This window comes from Pleurodeles waltl, chromosome 4_2 (genome assembly GCF_031143425.1).
Source record: "Pleurodeles waltl isolate 20211129_DDA chromosome 4_2, aPleWal1.hap1.20221129, whole genome shotgun sequence".
In the NCBI taxonomy this organism is placed as follows: domain Eukaryota; kingdom Metazoa; phylum Chordata; class Amphibia; order Caudata; family Salamandridae; genus Pleurodeles; species Pleurodeles waltl.
In genome coordinates, this window is record NC_090443.1 from 385,578,265 (window position 1) to 385,604,378 (window position 26,114).

The window sequence follows — 26,114 nt, forward strand, 5'->3', positions numbered from 1 at the left end:
GATGGGCATTATCAGTTTACTGTTATGCCCTTTGGTTTAAAGAATGCCCCTGCCACCTTCCAAAGGTTGGTGAATCAAGTCCTTGCTGGCTTGGAGTCCTTTAGCACAGCTTATCTTGATGATATTGCTGTCTTTAGCTCCACCTGGCAGGATCACCTGGTCCACCTGAAGAAGGTTTTGAAGGCTCTGCAATCTGCAGGCCTCTCTATCAAGGCATCCAAATGCCAGATAGGGCAGGGAACTGTGGTTTACTTGGGCCATCTTGTAGGTGGAGGCCAAGTTCAGCCACTCCAACCCAAGATCCAGACTATTCTGGACTGGGTAGCTCCAAAAACCCAGACTCAAGTTAGGGCATTCCTTGGCTTGACTGGGTATTACAGGAGGTTTGTGAAGGGATATGGATCCATTGTGACAGCCCTCACTGAACTCACCTCCAAGAAAATGCCCAAGAAAGTGAACTGGACTGTGGAATGCCAACAGGCCTTTGACACCCTGAAACAAGCAATGTGCTCAGCACCAGTTCTAAAAGCTCCAGATTATTCTAAGCAGTTCATTGTGCAGACTGATGCCTCTGAACATGGGATAGGGGCAGTTTTGTCCCAAACAAATGATGATGGCCTTGACCAGCCTGTTGCTTTCATTAGCAGGAGGTTACTCCCCAGGGAGCAGCGTTGGAGTGCCATTGAGAGGGAGGCCTTTGCTGTGGTTTGGTCCCTGAAGAAGCTGAGACCATACCTCTTTGGGACTCACTTCCTAGTTCAAACTGACCACAGACCTCTCAAATGGCTGATGCAAATGAAAGGTGAAAATCCTAAACTGTTGAGGTGGTCCATCTCCCTACAGGGAATGGACTTTACAGTGGAACACAGACCTGGGACTGCCCATGCCAATGCAGATGGCCTTTCCAGGTTCTTCCACTTAGAAAATGAAGACTCTCTTGGGAAAGGTTAGTCTCATCCTCTTTCGTTTGGGGGGGGGTTGTGTAAGGAAATGCCTCCTTGGCATGGTTGCCCCCTGACTTTTTGCCTTTGCTGATGCTATGTTTACAATTGAAAGTGTGCTGAGGCCTGCTAACCAGGCCCCAGCACCAGTGTTCTTTCCCTAACCTGTACTTTTGTATCCACAATTGGCAGACCCTGGCATCCAGATAAGTCCCTTGTAACTGGTACTTCTAGTACCAAGGGCCCTGATGCCAAGGAAGGTCTCTAAGGGCTGCAGCATGTCTTATGCCACCCTGGAGACCTCTCACTCAGCACAGACACACTGCTTGCCAGCTTGTGTGTGCTAGTGAGGACAAAACGAGTAAGTCGACATGGCACTCCCCTGAGGGTGCCATGCCAGCCTCTCACTGCCTATGCAGTATAGGTAAGACACCCCTCTAGCAGGCCTTACAGCCCTAAGGCAGGGTGCACTATACCATAGGTGAGGGTACCAGTGCATGAGCATGGTACCCCTACAGTGTCTAAACAAAACCTTAGACATTGTAAGTGCAGGGTAGCCATAAGAGTATATGGTCTGGGAGTTTGTCAAACACGAACTCCACAGCACCATAATGGCTACACTGAAAACTGGGAAGTTTGGTATCAAACTTCTCAGCACAATAAATGCATACTGATGCCAGTGTACATTTTATTGTAAAATACACCCCAGAGGGCACCTTAGAGGTGCCCCCTGAAACTTAACCGACTATCTGTGTAGGCTGACTAGTTTTAGCAGCCTGCCACAAACCGAGACATGTTGCTGGCCCCATGGGGAGAGTGCCTTTGTCACTCTGAGGCCAGTAACAAAGCCTGCACTGGGTGGAGATGCTAACACCTCCCCCAGGCAGGAATTGTCACACCTGGCGGTGAGCCTCAAAGGCTCACCTCCTTTGTGCCAACCCAGCAGGACACTCCAGCTAGTGGAGTTGCCCGCCCCCTCCGGCCAGGCCCCACTTTTGGCGGCAAGGCCGGAGAAAATAATGAGAAAAACAAGGAGGAGTCACTGGCCAGTCAGGACAGCCCCTAAGGTGTCCTGAGCTGAAGTGACTCTAACTTTTAGAAATCCTCCATCTTGCAGATGGAGGATTCCCCCAATAGGGTTAGGATTGTGACCCCCTCCCCTTGGGAGGAGGCACAAAGAGGGTGTACCCACCCTCAGGGCTAGTAGCCATTGGCTACTAACCCCCCAGACCTAAAACACGCCCTTAAATTTAGTATTTAAGGGCTACCCTGAACCCTAGAAAATTAGATTCCTGCAACTACAAGAAGAAGGACTGCCCAGCTGAAAACCCCTGCAGCGGAAGACCAGAAGACGACAACTGCCTTGGCTCCAGAAACTCACCGGCCTGTCTCCTGCCTTCCAAAGATCCTGCTCCAGCGACGCCTTCCAAAGGGACCAGCGACCTCGACATCCTCTGAGGACTGCCCCTGCTTCGAAAAGACAAGAAACTCCCGAGGACAGCGGACCTGCTCCAAGAAAAGCTGCAACTTTGTTTCCAGCAGCTTTAAAGAACCCTGCAAGCTCCCCGCAAGAAGCGTGAGACTTGCAACACTGCACCCGGCGACCCCGACTCGGCTGGTGGAGATCCGACACCTCAGGCGGGACCCCAGGACTACTCTGATACTGTGAGTACCAAAACCTGTCCCCCCTGAGCCCCCACAGCGCCGCCTGCAGAGGGAATCCCGAGGCTTCCCCTGACCGCGACTCTTTGAACCTAAATTCCCGACGCCTGGGAGAGACCCTGCACCCGCAGCCCCCAGGACTTGAAGGACCGGACTTTCACTGGAGAAGTGACCCCCAGGAGTCCCTCTCCCTTGTCCAAGTGGAGGTTTCCCCGAGGAATCCCCCCCCTTGCCTGCCTGCAGCGCTGAAGAGATCCCGAGATCTCTCATAGACTAACATTGCGAACCCGACGCTTGTTTCTACACTGCACCCGGCCGCCCCCGCGCTGCTGAGGGTGAAATTTCTGTGTGGGCTTGTGTCCCCCCCGGTGCCCTACAAAACCCCCCTGGTCTGCCCTCCGAAGACGCGGGTACTTACCTGCAAGCAGACCGGAACCGGGGCACCCCCTTCTCTCCATTCTAGCCTATGCGTTTTGGGCACCACTTTGAACTCTGCACCTGACCGGCCCCGAGATGCTGGTGTGGTGACTTTGGGGTTGCTCTGAACCCCCAACGGTGGGCTACCTTGGACCAAGAACTAAGCCCTGTAAGTGTCTTACTTACCTGGTTAACCTAACAAATACTTACCTCCCCTAGGAACTGTGAAAATTGCACGGTGTCCACTTTTAAAACAGCTATTTGTGAATAACTTGAAAAGTATATATGCAATTTTGATGATTTGAAGTTCCTAAAGTACTTACCTGCAATACCTTTCGAATGAGATATTACATGTAGAATTTGAACCTGTGGTTCTTAAAATAAACTAAGAAAAGATATTTTTCTATATAAAAACCTATTGGCTGGATTTGTCTCCGAGTGTGTGTACCTCATTTATTGTCTATGTGTATGTACAACAAATGCTTAACACTACTCCTTGGATAAGCCTACTGCTCGACCACACTACCACAAAATAGAGCATTAGTATTATCTATTTTTACCACTATTTTACCTCTAAGGGGAACCCTTGGACTCTGTGCATGCTATTCCTTACTTTGAAATAGCACATACAGAGCCAACTTCCTACAGGGCTGAAAAGCTTTCAAGTGCTAGAAAGACTGCTAGCAGTTCTAAGTGATTTATGTGAAGTTCTTTTTGTTGACTGTCCCATTGAACTCTTATGCTGTGATTGTTGAGGTGTGCTCCCCACCCAATCATGGAGGCGTCTGTTGTCATAATGGCGTGAGGCACTGGGTCTCGAAATGGCCGCCCTTTGTTTAAATTTACAGGGTTCCACCATTGAAGCGAAGTGTGTGTTTGGCGGTCTATCAACACTAGATCTTGGAGTTGACCCTGTGCCTGCGTCCATTATTTTGCTAGGCACTGCTGTAAGGGCTGCATGTGTAGTCTTGCGTTTGGGACAATAGCTATGCATGAGGACATCATGCCTAGTAGTTACATCACATGACCGTGTATTGTTGGTTTGGTTGCATGCTTGATTTTATATTTTGAAACGACTGTACTCTTTGTGGACTTGGAGTGACAATTGCTCTTTGTGTGTTGAGTGTTGCTCCCAAGTATTGTTGTATTTGGGATGGTTGTAAATGTGATTTTTGGTAATTTATAGAAAACCCTACTTTGTGCAGAGTATCTATTACATATTGCGTGTGAATTTGACATTGTTGTTCAGTGTTGGCTTTTATTAGCCAATCGTCTAGATACGGGAATACGTGCATGTGATTTCCCCTTATATGAGCTGCTACAACAGCTAGGCATTTTGTAAATACCCTGGGGGCCGTTGTTATTCCCAATGGCAACACTTTGAATTGGTAATGTTTGCCTTGTATTACAAACCAGAGGTATTTCCTGTGAGATGGATGGATGGGTGGGTGGGTATGTGAAAATACGCATCTTTTAGATCCAGTGTTGTCATGTATTCCCTTTGTTTTAGTAAAGGGACTATATCCTGTAGTGTTACCATGTGGAAATGATCTGATTTGATGAAGAGATTCAGTGTTCTGAGATCTAAAATAGGCCTTAACGTTTTGTCTTTCTTTGGGATGAGGAAATAAAGGGAGTAAACCCCCGTTCCTCTATGTTGATAAGGTACCAGTTCTATGGCTTCTTTTGCTAGTAGTGCTTGGACCTCTATTTGTAATAGAGGTAAGTGTTGTATTGACATTCTGTGCGTTCTTGGGGGAACATCTGGAGGGAATCTTGTGAACTCTATGCAGTAACCATGCTGGATAATTGATAGAACCCACGTGTCTGTTGTAATGTGTGTCCAATTGTGGTGGTATTTTGTTAACCCCCCCCCCCACACACACTGGTGATATGTGTTGGGGAAGTGCGACATTGAAGTCACTGCTTGCTACCAGGGGTCTGCTTGTCAGGTTGGAATTTCCCTCTTCCTCTTGGGAACTGTCCTCTGTAGGAATCATGAAACCCCCCCTCTCTGGTGCTGAGACTGGTAAGTGGGCTTTGTTCGGGAGGTGGATGGTTCTGAGGGTTGCTGTCTAAACCCTCCGCTAAAGTGTGGTTTCCTAAATGTTCCCCTGTATTGAGAGGAGTATAGCGCGCCCATGGCTTTGGCCGTGTCCTTTTTCATTTTTTCTATTGCGGTATCCACTTCCGGGCCGAATAGTTGATGTTGATTAAACGGCATATTCAATGCCGCCTGCTGTATCTCTGGTTTAAACCCAGAACTTCGCAGCCATGCATGCCTTCTAATTGTTACTACCGTATTTACAGTTCATGCCGCTGTATCAGTCTAGTGCAGAGCGGATCTGGTTGTTTGATATGGCCTGTCCTTCTTCAACCATTTGCTGGGCACGTTTTTGATGCTCTTTGGGGAGGTGCTGGATGATGTCCTGCATCTCGACCCAGTGTGCTAGGTCGTAGCGGGCAAGGACGGCTTGTGAGTTGGCAATTCGCCACTGATTGGCTGCTTGCGATGCCACTCTTTTCGCTGATGCGTCGAATTTACGACTTTCCTTATCAGGGGGTGGCGCCTCCCCTGATGACTGCAAATTAGCCTGTTTTCTTGCAGCCCCCACAACCACTGAGTCCAGAGGAAGCTGTTGTGTAATAAACACAGGGTCTGACGGGGGCGGTTTATATTTCTTCTTGACCCTTGGCGTGATGGCTCTCCCTTTTACTGGTTCTTGGAAAACCTGTTGTGCATGTTTAACCATGCCCGGTAACATTGGCAGGCTTTGATATGATACATACATGGATGCTAGAGTGTTAAATAGGAAGTCATCTTCCACTGGTTCTGAGTGCACTGTTACATTGTGAAATGTTGCTGCTCTGACCAGTACCTGCGTGTAGGACGTACTGTCCTCTGGCGGCGAAGGTTTTGTCGGATAACACTCTGGACTGTTGTCCAAAACTGGTGGGTCGTATAGATCCCAGGGGTCCGTATCGTCTTGAGTCACCCCAGTATGTGTGGGTGACTGTGCCATTGGTGTACCCACTGGTGACAACTGTGGTGATTGTAGTGGGGACGTTTGTGGTGAGAATTGTGGGGGTGGTGACCTTTCTCTAACCACTTTGGCTTTTGGCTGCATCTCAGTCTCATGAAAAGCCAGTTTTCTTTTGGACTTGAGCGGAGGGATGGTTTATATCTTCCCTGTGTCTTTCTGGATTTGTAGCCTTTGCTGAGTTTGATCATGCTCTTCTAAATCCAGTTCCTGCTCGAATCTGTGCCTCTCTTTGAGCTGTAGAGAGAGCCCCTGCTCTTCCGTGTAGGACGTCATTTTCGGCTCCAAAGCCATTTTTTTCGGTATCGAAACCCCGGTGGAGATTGTCTGTCTCAGTTCTGAGTGGCTTTTTCAAGGTTTACTCGACTCGATTATTCAATGCCGACTCTTTTCGGTGCCGGTTTCTCGACCAGAGTCGGAAGTCTTCGGCAGTAGTTTGGCCTTTTTCGGTGCAGTTGTTACTTGGTCACCGTCTTTTTTGTGGGTTGAGCCATGGCCTTCTGGCAGTGGCGTCCCCGAGGCCTTTTGTTTCTTGAACTGACCTTGGGTGTGGGACGGGGCAGGTGTACTCACTTTTTGTGCCGCCGTCGGTGGTCGATCCCCAAATTCATCCAAGTCCGAACCCTGGATGGATATCCGCATCTCTTCTTCTTCGGCGTCGAGATGTTGTGATCGTTTCGACATCATCTGTAACCGTCTTGCTCTCTCTTAAGGTCTTCTTGGATCGAAACGCTCTGCAGGCCTTGCAAGTATCCTCCCTGCGTTCGGGTGATAAACACAGGTTACAGACCCGATGCTGGTCTGTGTAAGGATACTTGGCGTGGCACTTCGGACAGAAACGGAAAGGGGTCCGGTCCATTAGTTCTTTGTCGACGGGTGTGGTCGGGCTGACCAGGCCTTGGTTAAGTGCGGAAGCACCGAAGGGCCGCTGAAGCGGTCTTGTTGTCGGTGCCGATGTGATGATACTAAACCGGTGCGAACGCAAACAATACCGTCAAATTTTGATGATTATCAAGTTTCCCCGATTCGAATTACGGAGCGAAGAGGAACACGTCCGAACCCGATGGCAGAAAGAAAACAATCTAAGATGGAGTCGACGCCCATGCGCAATGGATCTGAAAGGGAGGAGTCACTCGGTCCTGTGACTCGAAAATACTTATTCAAAGAAAAACAATGTGTAACACTCCGAGCCCAACACTAGATGGCAGGATAATGCACAGCATGTGTATCTGCAGCTACACATGCCATCGAACATATATATAGATACACCTAGCATGCAGTGCAAAGTGGATAGAGCATACAGGCTGTGTGCCATGTCGTGTTTTCATTTTAGTTCTGCACCAAGACAAGCAGCTTGCGACAGCACCACTGTGTGCACTTAGTGAGGTGGTCCCCGAGGGTGGCACAATTCATGCTGCAGGCCGCGGGGGCCTTCCTGTAGTACCCATGCCCTGGGCACCATTTACCAGGTTACTTATAGTGGATAGCTACATGATTGCTAATTGGGAAAAATGACTACAATTTTAGGGAAACAGAACTGTTTAGCAGGGACCCAGTGCACTTTTTCGAAATTGCACCAGAAACCAGGCAAGGGGGGGATGAGGGAAGGTGTTTTTGGGGGGGGGGGGGTTTGACCATGTCAAAAGAGCCACTTTCCTACACCCCCTTCTTTAAAGCTAAAACAATATAGTAATGTGTACAAACTTCATACTTTTTAAACTCCTATTTAAAAATATTTAAATTATCATTTTTTAATTTATCTATTTTAATTTTCACAGACTTATTTTAAATTGCAAAGCGTGTAAACCAACCACTTAGGTTTGCCTGTTCTGGTTATGAAACAATATAACATACCTAATGCTGCCCACCATGGTGATACCTTGATAGCCCTATAGTCTTGACAGCTCTTTTCTTGGTTTCTATACTGTTGGCAAACTGGTGTTTTGCGAGTGGTGGTAGGTACAAGTTATGTTGTGCGCATTCATAACAATATAACAGTAGTTTTATACATCTGAATCAGATTCATATCTCAGTTTTTAAAACGCTTGTTTTTTTTTTAGTGAATTTCATTTTTTGTATTATGTACTTAACTACCGACCCCTTTTGCCATGACCTTGGACCGGATCCTGGGACTAACTGGCACAATGGGGACTGGATGCTGGTCCTGGACGCCCCACTGTGGCTACCCAAACCCCAGTGCATGAGAGGCCCTTCTCCCATATTGCTGTGGTCATCCAATTCCTCACTGTGCATGGCTCCTGGACTGAGTCTGGGCTTGAGCACAACTGCCTCGGGTGGGCACCGCTAGTGCACTTGCCCTTCAGCTAGGCACTTCGCCCAACCTGTATTGTGGTCTTCACAGCAGAGGCTAGGTACAAGGTATGCACCCTTCCTTCTGCTTTCCGAACAATGACAAACACTAATCTCAGTGCACAAAATGGCGATTAAATCCAGCACCTAAACTGGATGGGGGCAAGCACTAGAGTCTGAGTGGATTCATGAGTCGCTGCTGTTTTCAGCATTTTTCCCCCTTTTAAGCATCTGGCATTCTCCATATGTCCGGGTACCCCGGACCACGGACCTTGGATCTGTGGATTGTTGGCTACTGAAGGCTTAGGAATTTTCTTTTTCGGTTTCACAATGCAACACTCTAATCCAGCCAGTTCTATTTTGTGAAGAACAAACACACATGCAAAAACTCAAATGTATATATTTAAAATGTTAAGCTTGGGTAATTTAAATAATATAAAAAGTAAATTGTCTGCTAAGTATATTTTTGTTTTTTTTAAATAAACGTACCTTGTAAGGAAATGCCTCCTTGGCATGGTTGCCCCCTGACTTTTTGCCTTTGCTGATGCTATGTTTACAATTGAAAGTGTGCTGAGGCCTGCTAACCAGGCCCCAGCACCAGTGTTCTTTCCCTAACCTGTACTTTTGTATCCACAATTGGCAGACCCTGGCATCCAGATAAGTCCCTTGTAACTGGTACTTCTAGTACCAAGGGCCCTGATGCCAAGGAAGGTCTCTAAGGGCTGCAGCATGTCTTATGCCACCCTGGAGACCTCTCACTCTGCACAGACACACTGCTTGCCAGCTTGTGTGTGCTAGTGAGGACAAAACGAGTAAGTCGACATGGCACTCCCCTCAGGGTGCCATGCCAGCCTCTCACTGCCTATGCAGTATAGGTAAGACACCCCTCTAGCAGGCCTTACAGCCCTAAGGCAGGGTGCACTATACCATAGGTGAGGGTACCAGTGCATGAGCATGGTACCCCTACAGTGTCTAAACAAAACCTTAGACATTGTAAGTGCAGGGTAGCCATAAGAGTATATGGTCTGGGAGTCTGTCAAACACGAACTCCACAGCACCATAATGGCTACACTGAAAACTGGGAAGTTTGGTATCAAACTTCTCAGCACAATAAATGCACACTGATGCCAGTGTACATTTTATTGTAAAATACACCACAGAGGGCACCTTAGAGGTGCCCCCTGAAACTGAACCGACTATCTGTGTAGGCTGACTAGTTTTAGCAGCCTGCCACAAACCGAGACATGTTGCTGGCCCCATGGGGAGAGTGCCTTTGTCACTCTGAGGCCAGCAACAAAGCCTGCACTGGGTGGAGATGCTAACGCCTCTCCCAGGCAGGAATTGTCACACCTGGCGGTGAGCCTCAAAGGCTCGCCTCCTTTGTGCCAACCCAGCAGGACACTCCAGCTAGTGGAGTTGCCCGCCCCCTCCGGCCAGGCCCCACTTTTGGCGGCAAGGCCGGAGAAAATAATGAGAATAACAAGGAGGAGTCACTGGCCAGTCAGGACAGCCCCTAAGGTGTCCTGAGCTGAGGTGACTCTAACTTTTAGAAATCCTCCATCTTGCAGATGGAGGATTCCCCCAATAGGGTTAGGATTGTGACCCCCTCCCCTTGGGAGGAGGCACAAAGAGGGTGTACCCACCCTCAGGGCTAGTAGCCATTGGCTACTAACCCCCCAGACCTAAAACACGCCCTTAAATTTAGTATTTAAGGGCTACCCTGAACCCTAGAAAATTAGATTCCTGCAACAAGAAGAAGGACTGCCCAGCTGAAAACCCCTGCAGCGGAAGACCAGAAGACGACAACTGCCTTGGCTCCAGAAACTCACCGGCCTGTCTCCTGCCTTCCAAAGATCCTGCTCCAGCGACGCCTTCCGAAGGGACCAGCGACCTCGACATCCTCTGAGGACTGCCCCTGCTTCGAAAAGACAAGAAACTCCCGAGGACAGCGGACCTGCTCCAAGAAAAGCTGCAACTTTGTTTCCAGCAGCTTTAAAGAACCCTGCAAGCTCCCCGCAAAAGGCGTGAGACTTGCAACACTGCACCCGGCGACCCCGACTCGGTTGGTGGCGATCCAACACCTCAGGAGGGACCCCAGGACTACTCTAAGACTGTGAGTACAAAAACCTGTCCCCCCTGAGCCCCCACAGCGCCGCCTGCAGAGGGAATCCCGAGGCTTCCCCTGACCGCGACTCTTTGAATCCAAAGTCCCGACACCTGGGAGAGACCCTGCACCCGCAGCCCCCAGGACCTGAAGGACCGGACTTTCACTGGAGGAGTGACCCCCAGGAGTCCCTCTCCCTTGCCCAAGTGGAGGTTTCCCCGAGGAACCCCCCCCTTGCCTGCCTGCAGCGCTGAAGAGATCCCTAGATCTCCCATTGACTTCCATTACAAACCCGACGCTTGTTTCTACACTGCACCCGGCCGCCCCCGCGCTGCTGAGGGTGAAATTTCTGTGTGGACTTGTGTCCCCCCCGGTGCCCTACAAAACCCCCCTGGTCTGCCCTCCGAAGACGCGGGTACTCACCTGCAAGCAGACCGGAACCGGGGCACCCCCTTCTCTCCATTCTAGCCTATGTGTTTTGGGCACCACCTTGAACTCTGCACCTGACCGGCCCTGAGCTGCTGGTGTGGTGACTTTGGGGTTGCTCTGAACCCCCAACGGTGGGCTACCTTGGACCAAGAACTGAACCCTGTAAGTGTCTTACTTACCTGGTAAAACTAACAAATACTTACCTCCCCTAGGAACTGTGAAAATTGCACTAAGTGTCCACTTTTAAAACAGCTATTTGTGAATAACTTGAAAAGTATACATGCAATTTTGATGATTTGAAGTTCCTAAAGTACTTACCTGCAATACCTTTCGAATGAGCTATTACATGTAGAATTTGAACCTGTGGTTCTTAAAATAAACTAAGAAAAGATATTTTTCTATATAAAAACCTATTGGCTGGATTTGTCTCTGAGTGTGTGTACCTCATTTATTGTCTATGTGTATGTACAACAAATGCTTAACACTACTCCTTGGATAAGCCTACTGCTCGACCACACTACCACAAAATAGAGCATTAGTATTATCTATTTTTTACCACTATTTTACCTCTAAGGGGAACCCTTGGACTCTGTGCATGCTATTCCTTACTTTGAAATAGCACATACAGAGCCAACTTCCTACATTGGTGGATCAGCGGTGGGGTACAAGACTTTGCATTTGCTGGACTACTCAGCCAATACCTGATCACACGACAAATTCCAAAATTGTCATTAGAAATTGATTTTTGCAATTTGAAAAGTTTTCTAAATTCTTAAAAGACCTGCTAGGGCCTTGTGTTAGATCCTGTTTAGCATTTCTTTTAGAGTTTAAAAGTTTGTTAAAAGTTTGAATTAGATTCTAGAACCAGTTTTAGTTTCTTAAAAAGTATTCCAACTTTTAGAAGCATAATGTCTAGCACAGATGTGAATGTGGTGGAACTCGACACCACACCTTACCTCCATCTACAGATGAGAGAGCTAAGGTCACTCTGTAAACTAAAGAAAATAGCAATGGGCCCCAAACCTACCAAAGTACAGCTCCAGGAGCTTTTGGCAGAGTTTGAAAAGGCCAACCCCTCTGAGGATGGCAACTCAGAGGATGAAGATAGTGACTTGGAGGGAAATTCCCCCCCTCCAGTCCTACTTAGGGAGAGCAGGGCTTCTCAAGCCCTGACTCCACAAATAATAGTCAGAGATGCTGGTTCCCTCACAGGAGGGACCAACAACTCTGAAATCACTGAGGATAACTCCAGTGAAGAGGACATCCAGTTAGCCAGGATGGCCAAAAGATTGGCTTTGGAAAGACAGATCCTAGCCATAGAGAGGGAAAGACAAGAGATGGGCCTAGGACCCATCAATGGTGGCAGCAACATAAATAGGGTCAGAGATTCTCCTGACATGTTGAAAATCCCCAAAGGGATTGTAACTAAATATGAAGATGGTGATGACATCACCAAATGGTTCACAGCTTTTGAGAGGGCTTGTGTAACCAGAAAAGTGAACAGATCTCACTGGGGTGCTCTCCTTTGGGAAATGTTCACAGGAAAGTGTAGGGATAGACTCCTCACACTCTCTGGACAAGATGCAGAATCTTATGACCTCATGAAGGGTACCCTGATTGAGGGCTTTGGATTCTCCACTGAGGAGTACAGGATTAGGTTCAGGGGGGCTCAAAAATCCTCGAGCCAGACCTGGGTTGACTTTGTTGACTACTCAGTGAAAACACTAGATGGTTGGATTCAAGGCAGTGGTGTAAGTAATTATGATGGGCTGTACAATTTATTTGTGAAAGAACACCTGTTAAGTAATTGTTTCAATGATAAACTGCATCAGCATCTGGTAGACCTAGGACCAATTTCTCCCCAAGAATTGGGAAAGAAGGCGGACCATTGGGTCAAGACAAGGGTGTCCAAGACTTCAACCGGGGGTGACCAAAAGAAAGGGGTCACAAAGACTCCCCAACAGAAGGGTGATGAGACAACCAAAACTAAAAATAGTAAAGAGTCTTCTACAGGCCCCCAAAAACCTGCACAGGAGGGTGGGCCCAGAGCCTCTTCACAAAACAATGGGTACAAGGGTAAAAACTTTGATCCCAAAAAGGCCTGGTGTCATAGCTGTAAACAGCATGGACACCAAACTGGAGACAAGGCCTGTCCCAAGAAAAGTTCCACTCCAAACTCCAATCCAGGTAACACTGGAATGGCTAGTCTCCAAGTGGGATCAACAGTGTGCCCAGAGCAAATCAGGGTCCACACTGAAGCTACTCTAGTCTCTGAGGGTGGGGTGGATTTAGCCACACTAGCTGCCTGGCCGCCTAACATGCAAAAATACAGGCAGCAGCTCTTTATTAATGGGACAAGTGTAGAGGGCCTGAGGGATACAGGTGCCAGTGTCACCATGGTGACAGAGAAACTGGTTTCCCCTGGCCAATACCTGACTGGAAAAACTTACACAGTCACCAACGCTGACAATCAGAGAAAAGTACATCCCATGGCAATGGTTACTTTAGAATGGGGAGGGGTCAATGGCCTGAAACAGGTGGTGGTCTCCTCAAATATCCCAGTGGACTGTCTGCTTGGAAATGACCTGGAGTCCTCAGCATGGGCTGAGGTAGAACTAAAAACCCATGCAGCAATGCTGGGTATCCCTGAACTGGTGTGTGTGAAAACAAGAGCACAATGCAAGGCACAGGGTGAACAAGTAGAGCTGGAGTCTGGAAGAATGACCCAGCCTACCAAGAGGAAAGGAAAGTCAGTTGGGAAACCAACTGCAACACAGCAAAAGAAAGGGAACCTCTCTTCTCAGGAAGATGTTCTGCCCTCTGAGGGAGCTGAGCCTTTGGGGCTTGAACCTTACCAGGTTGAGCTCTTAGGCCCAGGGGGACCCTCAAGGGAAGAGCTGTGTAAGGGACAAGAAACCTGTCCCTCTCTTGAAGGCCTTAGGCAGCAAGCTGCTGAAGAGTCCAAAGGCAAGAAAAATGGAACACATAGGGTCTATTGGGAAGATGGGCTCCTGTACACTGAGGCCAGAGACCCCAAACCTGGTGCCACTAGGAGAGTGGTAGTGCCTCAGCTGTTCAGAGAGTTCATCCTAACATTGGCCCATGACATTCCCCTTGCTGGACATTTGGGACAAACCAAGACGTGGGAGAGGTTAGTCAACCACTTCTACTGGCCCAATATGTCCAACATGGTTAAGGAGTTTTGCCTCTCCTGCCCCACCTGTCAAGCCAGTGGTAAGACAGGTGGGCATCCAAAGGCCCCCCTCATTCCCCTTCCAGTGGTGGGGGTTCCCTTTGAAAGAGTGGGTGTGGACATAGTGGGTCCACTGGAACCTCCCACAGCCTCAGGAAATATGTATATCCTGGTAGTAGTGGATCATGCTACCAGGTATCCTGAAGCTATTCCCCTTAGGTCAACTACTGCCCCTGCAGTAGCCAAGGCCCTCATTGGTATCTTTACCAGAGTGGGTTTCCCTAAGGAGGTGGTGTCTGACAGAGGTACCAACTTCATGTCAGCATACCTAAAGCACATGTGGAATGAGTGTGGAGTGACTTATAAATTCACTACACCATACCATCCACAAACTAATGGCTTGGTTGAGAGATTCAACAAGACATTAAAAGGCATGATCATGGGGCTCCCAGAAAAACTCAAAAGGAGATGGGATGTCCTCCTGCCATGTCTGCTTTTCGCTTACAGGGAGGTACCACAGAAGGGAGTAGGGTTCTCACCCTTTGAACTTCTGTTTGGTCATCCTGTAAGGGGACCACTTGCCCTTGTTAAAGAAGGCTGGGAGAGACCTCTCCATGAGCCTAAACAGGACATAGTGGACTATGTACTTGGCCTTCGCTCTAGAATGGCAGAGTACATGGAAAAGGCAACCAAAAACCTTGAGGCCAGCCAACAGCTCCAGAAGTTTTGGTATGACCAAAAGGCTGCACTGGTTGAGTTCCAACCAGGGCAGAAAGTCTGGGTTCTGGAGCCTGTGGCTCCCAGGGCACTCCAGGACAAATGGAGTGGCCCTTACCCAGTACTAGAGAGGAAGAGTCAGGTCACCTACTTGGTGGACCTGGGCACAAGCAGGAGCCCCAAGAGGGTGATCCATGTAAACCGCCTTAAGCTCTTCCACGACAGGGCTGATGTCAATCTGTTGATGGTAACAGATGAGGATCAGGAGGCAGAGAGTGAACCTCTCCCTGATCTTCTGTCATCAGACCCAAAAGATGGTACAGTAGATGGAGTGATCTACTCAGACACCCTCTCTGGCCAACAGCAAGCTGATTGTAGGAGAGTCCTACAACAGTTTCCTGAACTTTTCTCCCTAACCCCTGGTCAGACACACCTGTGTACCCATGATGTGGACACAGGAGACAGCATGCCTGTCAAGAACAAAATCTTCAGGCAGTCTGACCATGTTAAGGAAAGCATCAAGATGGAAGTCCACAAGATGCTGGAATTGGGAGTAATTGAGCGCTCTGACAGCCCCTGGGCTAGCCCAGTGGTCTTAGTCCCCAAACCTCACACCACAGATGGAAAGAAAGAGATGAGGTTTTGTGTGGACTACAGAGGGCTCAATTCTGTCACCAAGACAGATGCTCATCCAATTCCAAGAGCTGATGAGCTCATTGATAAATTAGGTGCTGCCAAATTCCTAAGTACCTTTGACTTGACAGCAGGGTACTGGCAAATAAAAATGGCACCTGGAGCAAAAGAAAAGACAGCATTCTCCACACCTGATGGGCATTATCAGTTTACTGTTATGCCCTTTGGTTTAAAGAATGCCCCTGCCACCTTCCAAAGGTTGGTGAATCAAGTCCTTGCTGGCTTGGAGTCCTTTAGCACAGCTTATCTTGATGATATTGCTGTCTTTAGCTCCACCTGGCAGGATCACCTGGTCCACCTGAGGAAGGTTTTGAAGGCTCTGCAATCTGCAGGCCTCTCTATCAAGGCATCCAAATGCCAGATAGGGCAGGGAACTGTGGTTTACTTGGGACACCTTGTAGGTGGAGGCCAAGTTCAGCCACTCCAACCCAAGATCCAGACTATTCTGGACTGGGTAGCTCCAAAAACCCAGACTCAAGTCAGGGCATTCCTTGGCTTGACTGGGTACTACAGGAGGTTTGTGAAGGGATATGGATCCATTGTGACAGCCCTCACTGAGCTCACCTCCAAGAAAATGCCCAAGAAAGTGAACTGGACTGTGGACTGCCAACAGGCCTTTGACACCCTGAAACAGGCAATGTGCTCAGCACCAGTTCTCAAAGCTCCTGATTATTCTAAGCAGTTCATTGTGCAGACTGATGCCTCTGAACATGGGATAGGGGCAGTTTTGTCCCAAACAAATGATGATGGCCTTGACCAGCCTGTTGCTTTCATTAGCAGGAGGTTACTCCCCAGGGAGCAGCGTTGGAGTGCCATTGAGAGGGAGGCCTTTGCTGTGGTTTGGTCCCTGAAGAAGCTGAGACCATACCTCTTTGGGACTCACTTCCTAGTTCAAACTGACCACAGACCTCTCAAATGGCTGATGCAAATGAAAGGTGAAAATCCTAAACTGTTGAGGTGGTCCATCTCCCTACAGGGAATGGACTTTATAGTGGAACACAGACCTGGGACTGCCCATGCCAATGCAGATGGCCTTTCCAGGTTCTTCCACTTAGAAAATGAAGACTCTCTTGGGAAAGGTTAGTCTCATCCTCTTTCGTTTGGGGGGGGGTTGTGTAAGGAAATGCCTCCTTGGCATGGTTGCCCCCTGACTTTTTGCCTTTGCTGATGCTATGTTTACAATTGAAAGTGTGCTGAGGCCTGCTAACCAGGCCCCAGCACCAGTGTTCTTTCCCTAACCTGTACTTTTGTATCCACAATTGGCAGACCCTGGCATCCAGATAAGTCCCTTGTAACTGGTACTTCTAGTACCAAGGGCCCTGATGCCAAGGAAGGTCTCTAAGGGCTGCAGCATGTCTTATGCCACCCTGGAGACCTCTCACTCTGCACAGACACACTGCTTGCCAGCTTGTGTGTGCTAGTGAGGACAAAACGAGTAAGTCGACATGGCACTCCCCTCAGGGTGCCATGCCAGCCTCTCACTGCCTATGCAGTATAGGTAAGACACCCCTCTAGCAGGCCTTACAGCCCTAAGGCAGGGTGCACTATACCATAGGTGAGGGTACCAGTGCATGAGCATGGTACCCCTACAGTGTCTAAACAAAACCTTAGACATTGTAAGTGCAGGGTAGCCATAAGAGTATATGGTCTGGGAGTCTGTCAAACACGAACTCCACAGCACCATAATGGCTACACTGAAAACTGGGAAGTTTGGTATCAAACTTCTCAGCACAATAAATGCACACTGATGCCAGTGTACATTTTATTGTAAAATACACCACAGAGGGCACCTTAGAGGTGCCCCCTGAAACTGAACCGACTATCTGTGTAGGCTGACTAGTTTTAGCAGCCTGCCACAAACCGAGACATGTTGCTGGCCCCATGGGGAGAGTGCCTTTGTCACTCTGAGGCCAGCAACAAAGCCTGCACTGGGTGGAGATGCTAACGCCTCTCCCAGGCAGGAATTGTCACACCTGGCGGTGAGCCTCAAAGGCTCGCCTCCTTTGTGCCAACCCAGCAGGACACTCCAGCTAGTGGAGTTGCCCGCCCCCTCCGGCCAGGCCCCACTTTTGGCGGCAAGGCCGGAGAAAATAATGAGAATAACAAGGAGGAGTCACTGGCCAGTCAGGACAGCCCCTAAGGTGTCCTGAGCTGAGGTGACTCTAACTTTTAGAAATCCTCCATCTTGCAGATGGAGGATTCCCCCAATAGGGTTAGGATTGTGACCCCCTCCCCTTGGGAGGAGGCACAAAGAGGGTGTACCCACCCTCAGGGCTAGTAGCCATTGGCTACTAACCCCCCAGACCTAAAACACGCCCTTAAATTTAGTATTTAAGGGCTACCCTGAACCCTAGAAAATTAGATTCCTGCAACAAGAAGAAGGACTGCCCAGCTGAAAACCCCTGCAGCGGAAGACCAGAAGACGACAACTGCCTTGGCTCCAGAAACTCACCGGCCTGTCTCCTGCCTTCCAAAGATCCTGCTCCAGCGACGCCTTCCGAAGGGACCAGCGACCTCGACATCCTCTGAGGACTGCCCCTGCTTCGAAAAGACAAGAAACTCCCGAGGACAGCGGACCTGCTCCAAGAAAAGCTGCAACTTTGTTTCCAGCAGCTTTAAAGAACCCTGCAAGCTCCCCGCAAAAGGCGTGAGACTTGCAACACTGCACCCGGCGACCCCGACTCGGTTGGTGGCGATCCAACACCTCAGGAGGGACCCCAGGACTACTCTAAGACTGTGAGTACAAAAACCTGTCCCCCCTGAGCCCCCACAGCGCCGCCTGCAGAGGGAATCCCGAGGCTTCCCCTGACCGCGACTCTTTGAATCCAAAGTCCCGACACCTGGGAGAGACCCTGCACCCGCAGCCCCCAGGACCTGAAGGACCGGACTTTCACTGGAGGAGTGACCCCCAGGAGTCCCTCTCCCTTGCCCAAGTGGAGGTTTCCCCGAGGAACCCCCCCCTTGCCTGCCTGCAGCGCTGAAGAGATCCCTAGATCTCCCATTGACTTCCATTACAAACCCGACGCTTGTTTCTACACTGCACCCGGCCGCCCCCGCGCTGCTGAGGGTGAAATTTCTGTGTGGACTTGTGTCCCCCCCGGTGCCCTACAAAACCCCCCTGGTCTGCCCTCCGAAGACGCGGGTACTCACCTGCAAGCAGACCGGAACCGGGGCACCCCCTTCTCTCCATTCTAGCCTATGTGTTTTGGGCACCACCTTGAACTCTGCACCTGACCGGCCCTGAGCTGCTGGTGTGGTGACTTTGGGGTTGCTCTGAACCCCCAACGGTGGGCTACCTTGGACCAAGAACTGAACCCTGTAAGTGTCTTACTTACCTGGTAAAACTAACAAATACTTACCTCCCCTAGGAACTGTGAAAATTGCACTAAGTGTCCACTTTTAAAACAGCTATTTGTGAATAACTTGAAAAGTATACATGCAATTTTGATGATTTGAAGTTCCTAAAGTACTTACCTGCAATACCTTTCGAATGAGCTATTACATGTAGAATTTGAACCTGTGGTTCTTAAAATAAACTAAGAAAAGATATTTTTCTATATAAAAACCTATTGGCTGGATTTGTCTCTGAGTGTGTGTACCTCATTTATTGTCTATGTGTATGTACAACAAATGCTTAACACTACTCCTTGGATAAGCCTACTGCTCGACCACACTACCACAAAATAGAGCATTAGTATTATCTATTTTTTACCACTATTTTACCTCTAAGGGGAACCCTTGGACTCTGTGCATGCTATTCCTTACTTTGAAATAGCACATACAGAGCCAACTTCCTACATACCTGCACTAAATCGTCCGCAATATAATGACTCACAATGAAAGGCCTGCACCAGAAACAGCATACCCTCCCAGCAGACTGAACAGTGAAGCATGTAACACTGCTCAGGTATTTGTGCTTACAAAAGGGCAAAAAGACGTGCAGAAAGCATTGTCCACTGTGCTCTTGCACAGAACCTACGGGCTACTCTACTTCCAAGTAGAAGCAAGATAAATAGGAAAGACTGATGATGCATGTCATACTGGAAATAAGAGAGCTCCGCAGGAAGGACAAAGGCAGAAACAAATCATTTGATCTGTACAAGCTGCAGAAGCTTGCTGCCCCACTGGAGTAGACCGGGAACTGCTAAAGATCTGGGATAGAAGGTGATCTAACTTTCAGTCTTCTTCATGTAGGATATTAAGAATCATTAAACAGCTGCAAATGACCAGAGGGAGTTAGAGGCAGGCTTGTGTAGTGAATAGGAAAAACACATTCTATTCAAGTTATATGAAAGAAGAAAGCAGAAATCTTTTTTTAAGTGAGTAGTAGCAGCAGTGAATAGAGATGTAAGCAGACAATATACTGTATTTTATGTGTCTCCCCAGAAAGGTAAATAAGGCTACATATCCCCCATCCCCTTTCCTGTTTGGCTATCAGAAAAGGCTAGCTTAGCGCCAAGCTCTACTTGTCAGTTTTCTCCAAGGGTTCTTGGAAAATGGAGCCGACTGTGAAGAAAAACGACTTACCATCAGACGTCTCATGCGCTCTTTTTCAATTCGTTCATTTTCCTTCTTTTGCTCCCTCTCAGTATTGGCGTGGTAAGTAGCCACAGCTTTGGTGACCTTCTGCATTTTGCCAGTCATGGAACGGTGGTACTCCTTAAAGTCCTTGGCATGCTGCAAGATGCTGTTGAGGTATTCCTGAGATGGGAAAGAAGTCAGCAGGATCACACACGCATGTTCACATGTATTTCATAGGCATCTAGAACTGGAAGCTCATGCAAAGGTTAAAGGAGCTCAACAGTAAAAAAAAAGTGGCAGAGAAAACAAGATTCTGAGCTAGACATAACTGGAAGATTTCAGCAGCTGCATGCCATATTATACATTAGCGTCCAGTGAGTGTACAAAAAAATACTGGCAAGCGACAGTTGTGTGTGTGGGTGGGGTTTAAGTTTAGGACAGGCGCTTTAAGGTCTGAAGGTGGCAACTCTTTGGGGCTGTGGATAGTGTTAGTGTTGAGTATATACTCTAGCATTAGCAACCAAAATCTTTAGGAAGGGCCTGAGGGGGTATGGGTGGTGAGGAGATGTTGAGGAAGCTTTATGTGCAGGGTAAATGAGGGTGATAATAGTGCAAAGGTATCAGAACCCAGATGAACTTTAAGATCTGCAGAACATCTAGAATGGCCTGTGTGACAACTTCAGACGTTTATGATATATGTAGGAAGAAGGACAGTGGGAATGTGAACAGTCAGTGGTGGCAAGGTTTGGGACTTTACTGCATTTGAAGTGCAAACAAAAAAAAGGAAAAAACGAAATCTAGAAAATAGCTCCAGAACAGAAGGGAGCGGCGTAGATGAGTTGATTTACACTAAGTAGATGTTACAGCTCAAGTGGCTGCATCCACTTCACGTTACCTTTCAAACAGACAAAACTCTTTTCCAAGGATGTACCTTGTCAGCTAATACAAATCTCAGCTTGAAATCCAGGTTCAAATCAGATCACGCTACACTGTAATAACAGTTACAGTTCGACTAAATACTTTAAGATAACCAATTTCCTCTACTCTAAAAAACAAATATACATTTAGAACAGGAAAAAAAAAACATGTCATAGAATTCAAGATACAGAAAGGTTTTATACTGTAAGTATATCAATGTCTCCAAAGACATTTACACTTCTGACTGAAGACATCACCAGGTGTTCACATCAGAAGGCCTCCCACCCATATCTTGCATGTGCAAGAAAGCTTGCTGCTCTTCTGAGCCTCACCTGGTGCTTCTGCCGACGCTTGCGCTCCTGCTCCACCTTCTGCTGCTTCTCCAGCTTCTCAGTGATGCGTGCTTCACGGAGGGACTGCCGCTTACTTCGTTTGTAGGCCTTAGCATTCAGTGCAGTCTCCAGCGCCGTGTCCCGCCGCATGCAAACCACCACTTCCTGGCGCAGCTTGAAACAAAAAAGATGCCACAGCCCCAAAAAGCAGGACATATTGGCAACACATTACAATCCAGGACATACATTTGGAAAATACAGAAAACCACAAACTGCAAATCAAAGGTTTGAACAAAGCACCCGGCCTATAAATTGCTGACACAAAGCAGATAAATGGACGGCCAATTAGCAAAACTACAACAAAAGAATCACAGCAGTGGGACACAAAGAACCACTATCAAGGTGCACTGTTATGGGCAGCCAAAAAATTGCCATTTGTGTACTACAAAGGCGCAAGGATAATTAAACAAATTATATCTTTGCAATCTCTTTGTTAGACAATCATCTCATACTCAGTGGCCTCTATATACTATTCCCCACAAAGATCTTACTTACAGCTTAGGGTGCAAGGGGTAAACAAATGTTATAGCTCACTTAGAATCCACCCCCCCAAACACAACATAAACCAGCATTTTCCTATCAAGCATTAGATTAGCCACTCTACTTTTTAAAATTGAATGCATGCAGCTAATCCTGGACTCCAACAAATGCGTTCTTTCTTGCCATGAAGGAGCTGTCTTAAGAGCCCACAAGTACCCACCTGCCTCTGGAAGTTGAGCAGCCTTAGGGCTTTCAGCTCGATGGTTGCTTTGGTCCGCAGATCACCAGGCAGTGAGCCAGGAAGGTTTTCAAGTTCTTGGATTCGATGAGCAATGCGAGCCTGTAACCTGCAGTTAGAGAACACAAAACAAAACATCAGTTAAATAAAACAGGGAAAAATATGTATTTAAACAATTCCACAATAAGTCAAAAGTCTACGGTGCTGTAAATGTGCCAATTTAAAAGACTGCTCACCGATACTCTCGTTCCTGTAGGACCTCCACTGGGTCCAAGCCACGGGGCTTCTGAATAGGAGTGATGCGATTCTGCTTTGGGTGAAGCTGAATCATGGGGGCAGGGGGGACGGGATGGCCTGGGGAAGGGGTTTGTGGAGGCATGACAGGAGAAGCTGCAGGCGGCAAAGATGGGGGCGCAGGAGAAGGGCGGCCTGAGGGCTGAGGTGCAATCAGTTTCTGGGGCACACTGGTGGGGGCAGCAGCGTTCGCCATTGGTCCTAAGGGAAACCAAAAGAAAGTCACACACTATGTATTAGAGGGCCATACAAATAATCCAGCCACAGGAACAAATTGATATACTTAGTAGAACACTAACATGAACAAAATCCATAACTATCTGAAACGTGTGTAAGATCGATTACAAGTACAGAAGAAGTTGTCAAACTTCAGGTGAAAATAGCCATACATCTACTTTGATTCATTCTGCTCCAATCATCCTTATTAAAGTACTACAGGAAAATGGTAATAACTTGTAATCAAAAGCACCTTAATGAGAATTGTAAAATTTTATTCCACCATAATTACAACTCTCCAGCGGTAGAAGGAGATATGCATATGCAAAAATGTAAAAACTCTCCACATGACAGGCAGGGCAGCCTGCATCTGTGATCCAGATCATTTAAATGACTGGGTTAAAAATTGTCTCTCTAACATTCAAAACAGTGATCAAATTAATGGTTCAGCAGACTAGAATCTCTATCTGTGAAAAAGAACATGAAAGTGCAATGACAAGAGAGGAAAGACCTGCATCCAACCCACAAAATATCATCTGGCCTGAGCCTACCTTGCAGCAAGGTCCGAACTCCATACCATACAGAATTCCAACCATGGTTATATGCTGGAAAACGATGCTCCCAGTATCTGTCCTACTTCCTCAGATGGAGAGCCTAAAATGCCCTGCCCCAGCTCACCAGTTTCACAGTAAACCTTTAACTGAATGCTCACTGAACTGCTAAAAATGTTTTTAAAAATGTGTCTTTCGCATATTAAAGTCTTTTCATTTAGCAAACTCTAGTACCTCCACAGTGCACAATCCGCAGTTTGTCATTTTGCCATTTTCTATTTACTTAATCTGTGAGATTTTATTTCAAAAACTGTTTGCATCAATTTAGATTTGTTATTCATATCAAACAGGGAAGAGGTAGTGTTGGTTGAAAAGTAGGCAAATAATTTCTGGGAGACGGTGATGATTGCAGTAGGAAAAGAGAAGGTACAAACAACGCAGGTGAATAATAAATCTAGGTCCCTCAGACACTGCAGTGATAAGTGAAATTAGTGTATAATGGTAAAAAGACCAATTTAAAACTATGTAAGAATCAGGATATATGTGAAAAATTGATGCACTAAATCTGGCAGAACCCAGCACTCCGATTGACAGATTGAATTTTTATGAAACATGATAGCTGGCCATAAATTTCAGTTGCTGTAATGTTTAACTCAATGAGAAATAATATTTTAAAAAAAAAAAAAAAACAGTGAATGAACTCAAAGGTAAAAGGTACACGCCACTGAACTTTGTGCAAAACTGAAGGTTGCGAGAGAAAGGAGATGTCTGGTAGAAACAAATAAAGGACAGTGCAGTCCCAGACCCAAAATAAGTGCTCTATTCCAGTACAGGGCCTTACCTTCAGACCAAGACTTTGGGGGACCTCCAGGGGGCTGCCCTGGCATTCCCGGCATTCCTGAAGGGGCTCCTGCAGGTCCAGGAGGTGGCATGTTGGGCCCTGTCATACCTGCATAAAAGTGTGTGACAATTAATCACACCAGTAAAACAGACTAACAGTCTCATAGAAATCAGTATGACAGTTTTCCTCTACAGGCCCAAAAGTTACAGCAAGGCAGTGGACGTAAATTTCTTTTGTGGATGGAAAACAAAAGGATATCATTATCATCAATGCGTAATTCCCTCACATAAAGAACAGCTTTCAAATAGGCACCAGTAACAAGGAGCAATGTAGCACAGAAGGTGTATAACAGTACCTCACAGAAGAGGTACATCACCGTTAGCAATGGTGCAATCTTTACAATACATAATTGGCACACTAGAGGCAGCAGTTAGTGCATTCCTCGTAGAAAGAACATGCAAAACATAGGCAGCAGCAGTGAGAACCATCTTCAGAAAAAGTGAAGGCACTACACGAACATCAGTGTGCCTACAAAAAGCAGCAAAGCATGCTTCTTCATACAAAAAATAATAAAATGAGTAGACACAAAATATGCCTAAGAAAAAGAACAAGTACAGCGCAAACAGCATATGTTTTAATGACACACTAACAGAAACATCAAACACAGAAGTTGATCAGCTTCCACCACACAACAGTGCAAGCTTTATACACTGTTCTTCTAGACGACCTCCAAGATGTTTAAATCGAGATACGATTCCAGATTAAAAGCAGTAGCTTTGTTGCTTGGACTGCCAGAAATCCCACATGAATGACAAAACAAGCTGACAGTTACAGCTTCCAGTACTAACAGGTCACAACTGGAAAGTAAGTTAGTCACAGCTCTGTCACTGCTGTTCCACAGCACACTCAAGCTCCAGAGCAAGCAATGTACTGACCTGCAGCAAAGGTGGTTCTTACCGTGAGGTCGGCCGTAACTGGGAGGTACTTGTCCAGGTCCAGAGGGGGGCCCAGGTCCTGGCCCAGGCCCGGGTCCTGCCCCTGGGACTGAGGGAGGAGGTAGTGTCGGCATCTGTGGCTGCATTCCTGGGACAGGCCGCTTGCCCTGTACCGCTGTTTGCAGGTGGTCCGGCAGGGCCTGGCCTCGAGCAAGCATCTTGTAAGCCATGATCTGCGCCCGCAATTGGTGCAGTTGATTCTGATTGAACGGGGTGGGGCTGCGACTCTGCTGTCCCAGCACCTGAGGGTCGGCAGGTTCGAGGGGCACCCCCACAGGCCCAGCAGACAATGGTGGACCAGAGGGGGGCCCATTGGCAGGAACCGGACTTGAAGAGTGATCAGAGCCCCCAAGAGGTGACGGATAACCTGTACACAATAACATGTGTGTTAAACTGATCTGGAAAAATTCTGCAAGACTATCTTTTAAAACACAAATGTAAAACTAAAACAGAGCCTATAAAATGGTGACAACACAGAAAAGTATGCTAATTGCAGGGGTACAAAGCAAGGTTTTGTCCACAGTATAAATGTGCATCTATCAACATTTTATGAACAGGTCACCAGTTTTAAGGACGTGCTTCAGCACACTGAGTCTCATTACACCTATGCACACACCAAACTGGTTACACTCATTCAACCCTTGGCACCTCCCCAAAACACAATAAATGATCAGCATTACCTGAGGCAGCATAATACACACAATCAAGCAGTTGTGACGCATAATGTCCTGTCACAGTATGGCACAATATGTGATCTTTTCAAAGGTAGATACTGGCACCGCAGTGACATCCAGAGGTTAGTCACTTAAGAAATGCCCTAGAGGGACCAGACATCAGTAATTTTCAGTGAACAGTTTTAGTATGGCACTGGTATAGGTCCAATTTCCCACCATACCCATTATTCTCTGCATATGTTATCCAACCTCCTTTGTACCAGCTGAACGCCTAAACTCAATTGTACTGACTGCACCCTCAGCAGCTGAACAATGCACTAATAAGATTGCACAATGGTAGGTAGTGTGCCCCATCATATACTTCTCATGTAACTCCACAGCTTCTTAAAGCCTGACAGAATCTGATACAGCTGAGCAGGGGTTAGACCCTCTTCTAGTAAGGCCATGGAAGGAAAGATCAATGGTTCAGTCCGTAAATCGCCTAAGA

At 47.5% G+C, this 26,114-nt stretch overlaps 1 protein-coding gene across 6 annotated transcripts in view; it reads right to left on the reverse strand.

The window, feature by feature from the left end:
- Positions 1–26,114, reverse strand: part of SMARCA4 (SWI/SNF related BAF chromatin remodeling complex subunit ATPase 4) — an 813,549-nt gene that overhangs the window by 728,106 nt on the left and 59,329 nt on the right. For all 6 annotated transcript variants that reach the window (XM_069231516.1, XM_069231512.1, XM_069231517.1 and 3 more), the window contains exons 4-9: positions 24,916–25,320; positions 23,959–24,066; positions 22,293–22,551; positions 22,039–22,165; positions 21,279–21,452; positions 20,035–20,208 (exon numbers count right to left, since the gene is read on the reverse strand). In XM_069231516.1, the coding sequence (XP_069087617.1) occupies positions 20,035–20,208; positions 21,279–21,452; positions 22,039–22,165; positions 22,293–22,551; positions 23,959–24,066; positions 24,916–25,320 (1,247 nt within the window). The remainder of the gene's footprint in view (positions 1–20,034; positions 20,209–21,278; positions 21,453–22,038; positions 22,166–22,292; positions 22,552–23,958; positions 24,067–24,915; positions 25,321–26,114) is intronic.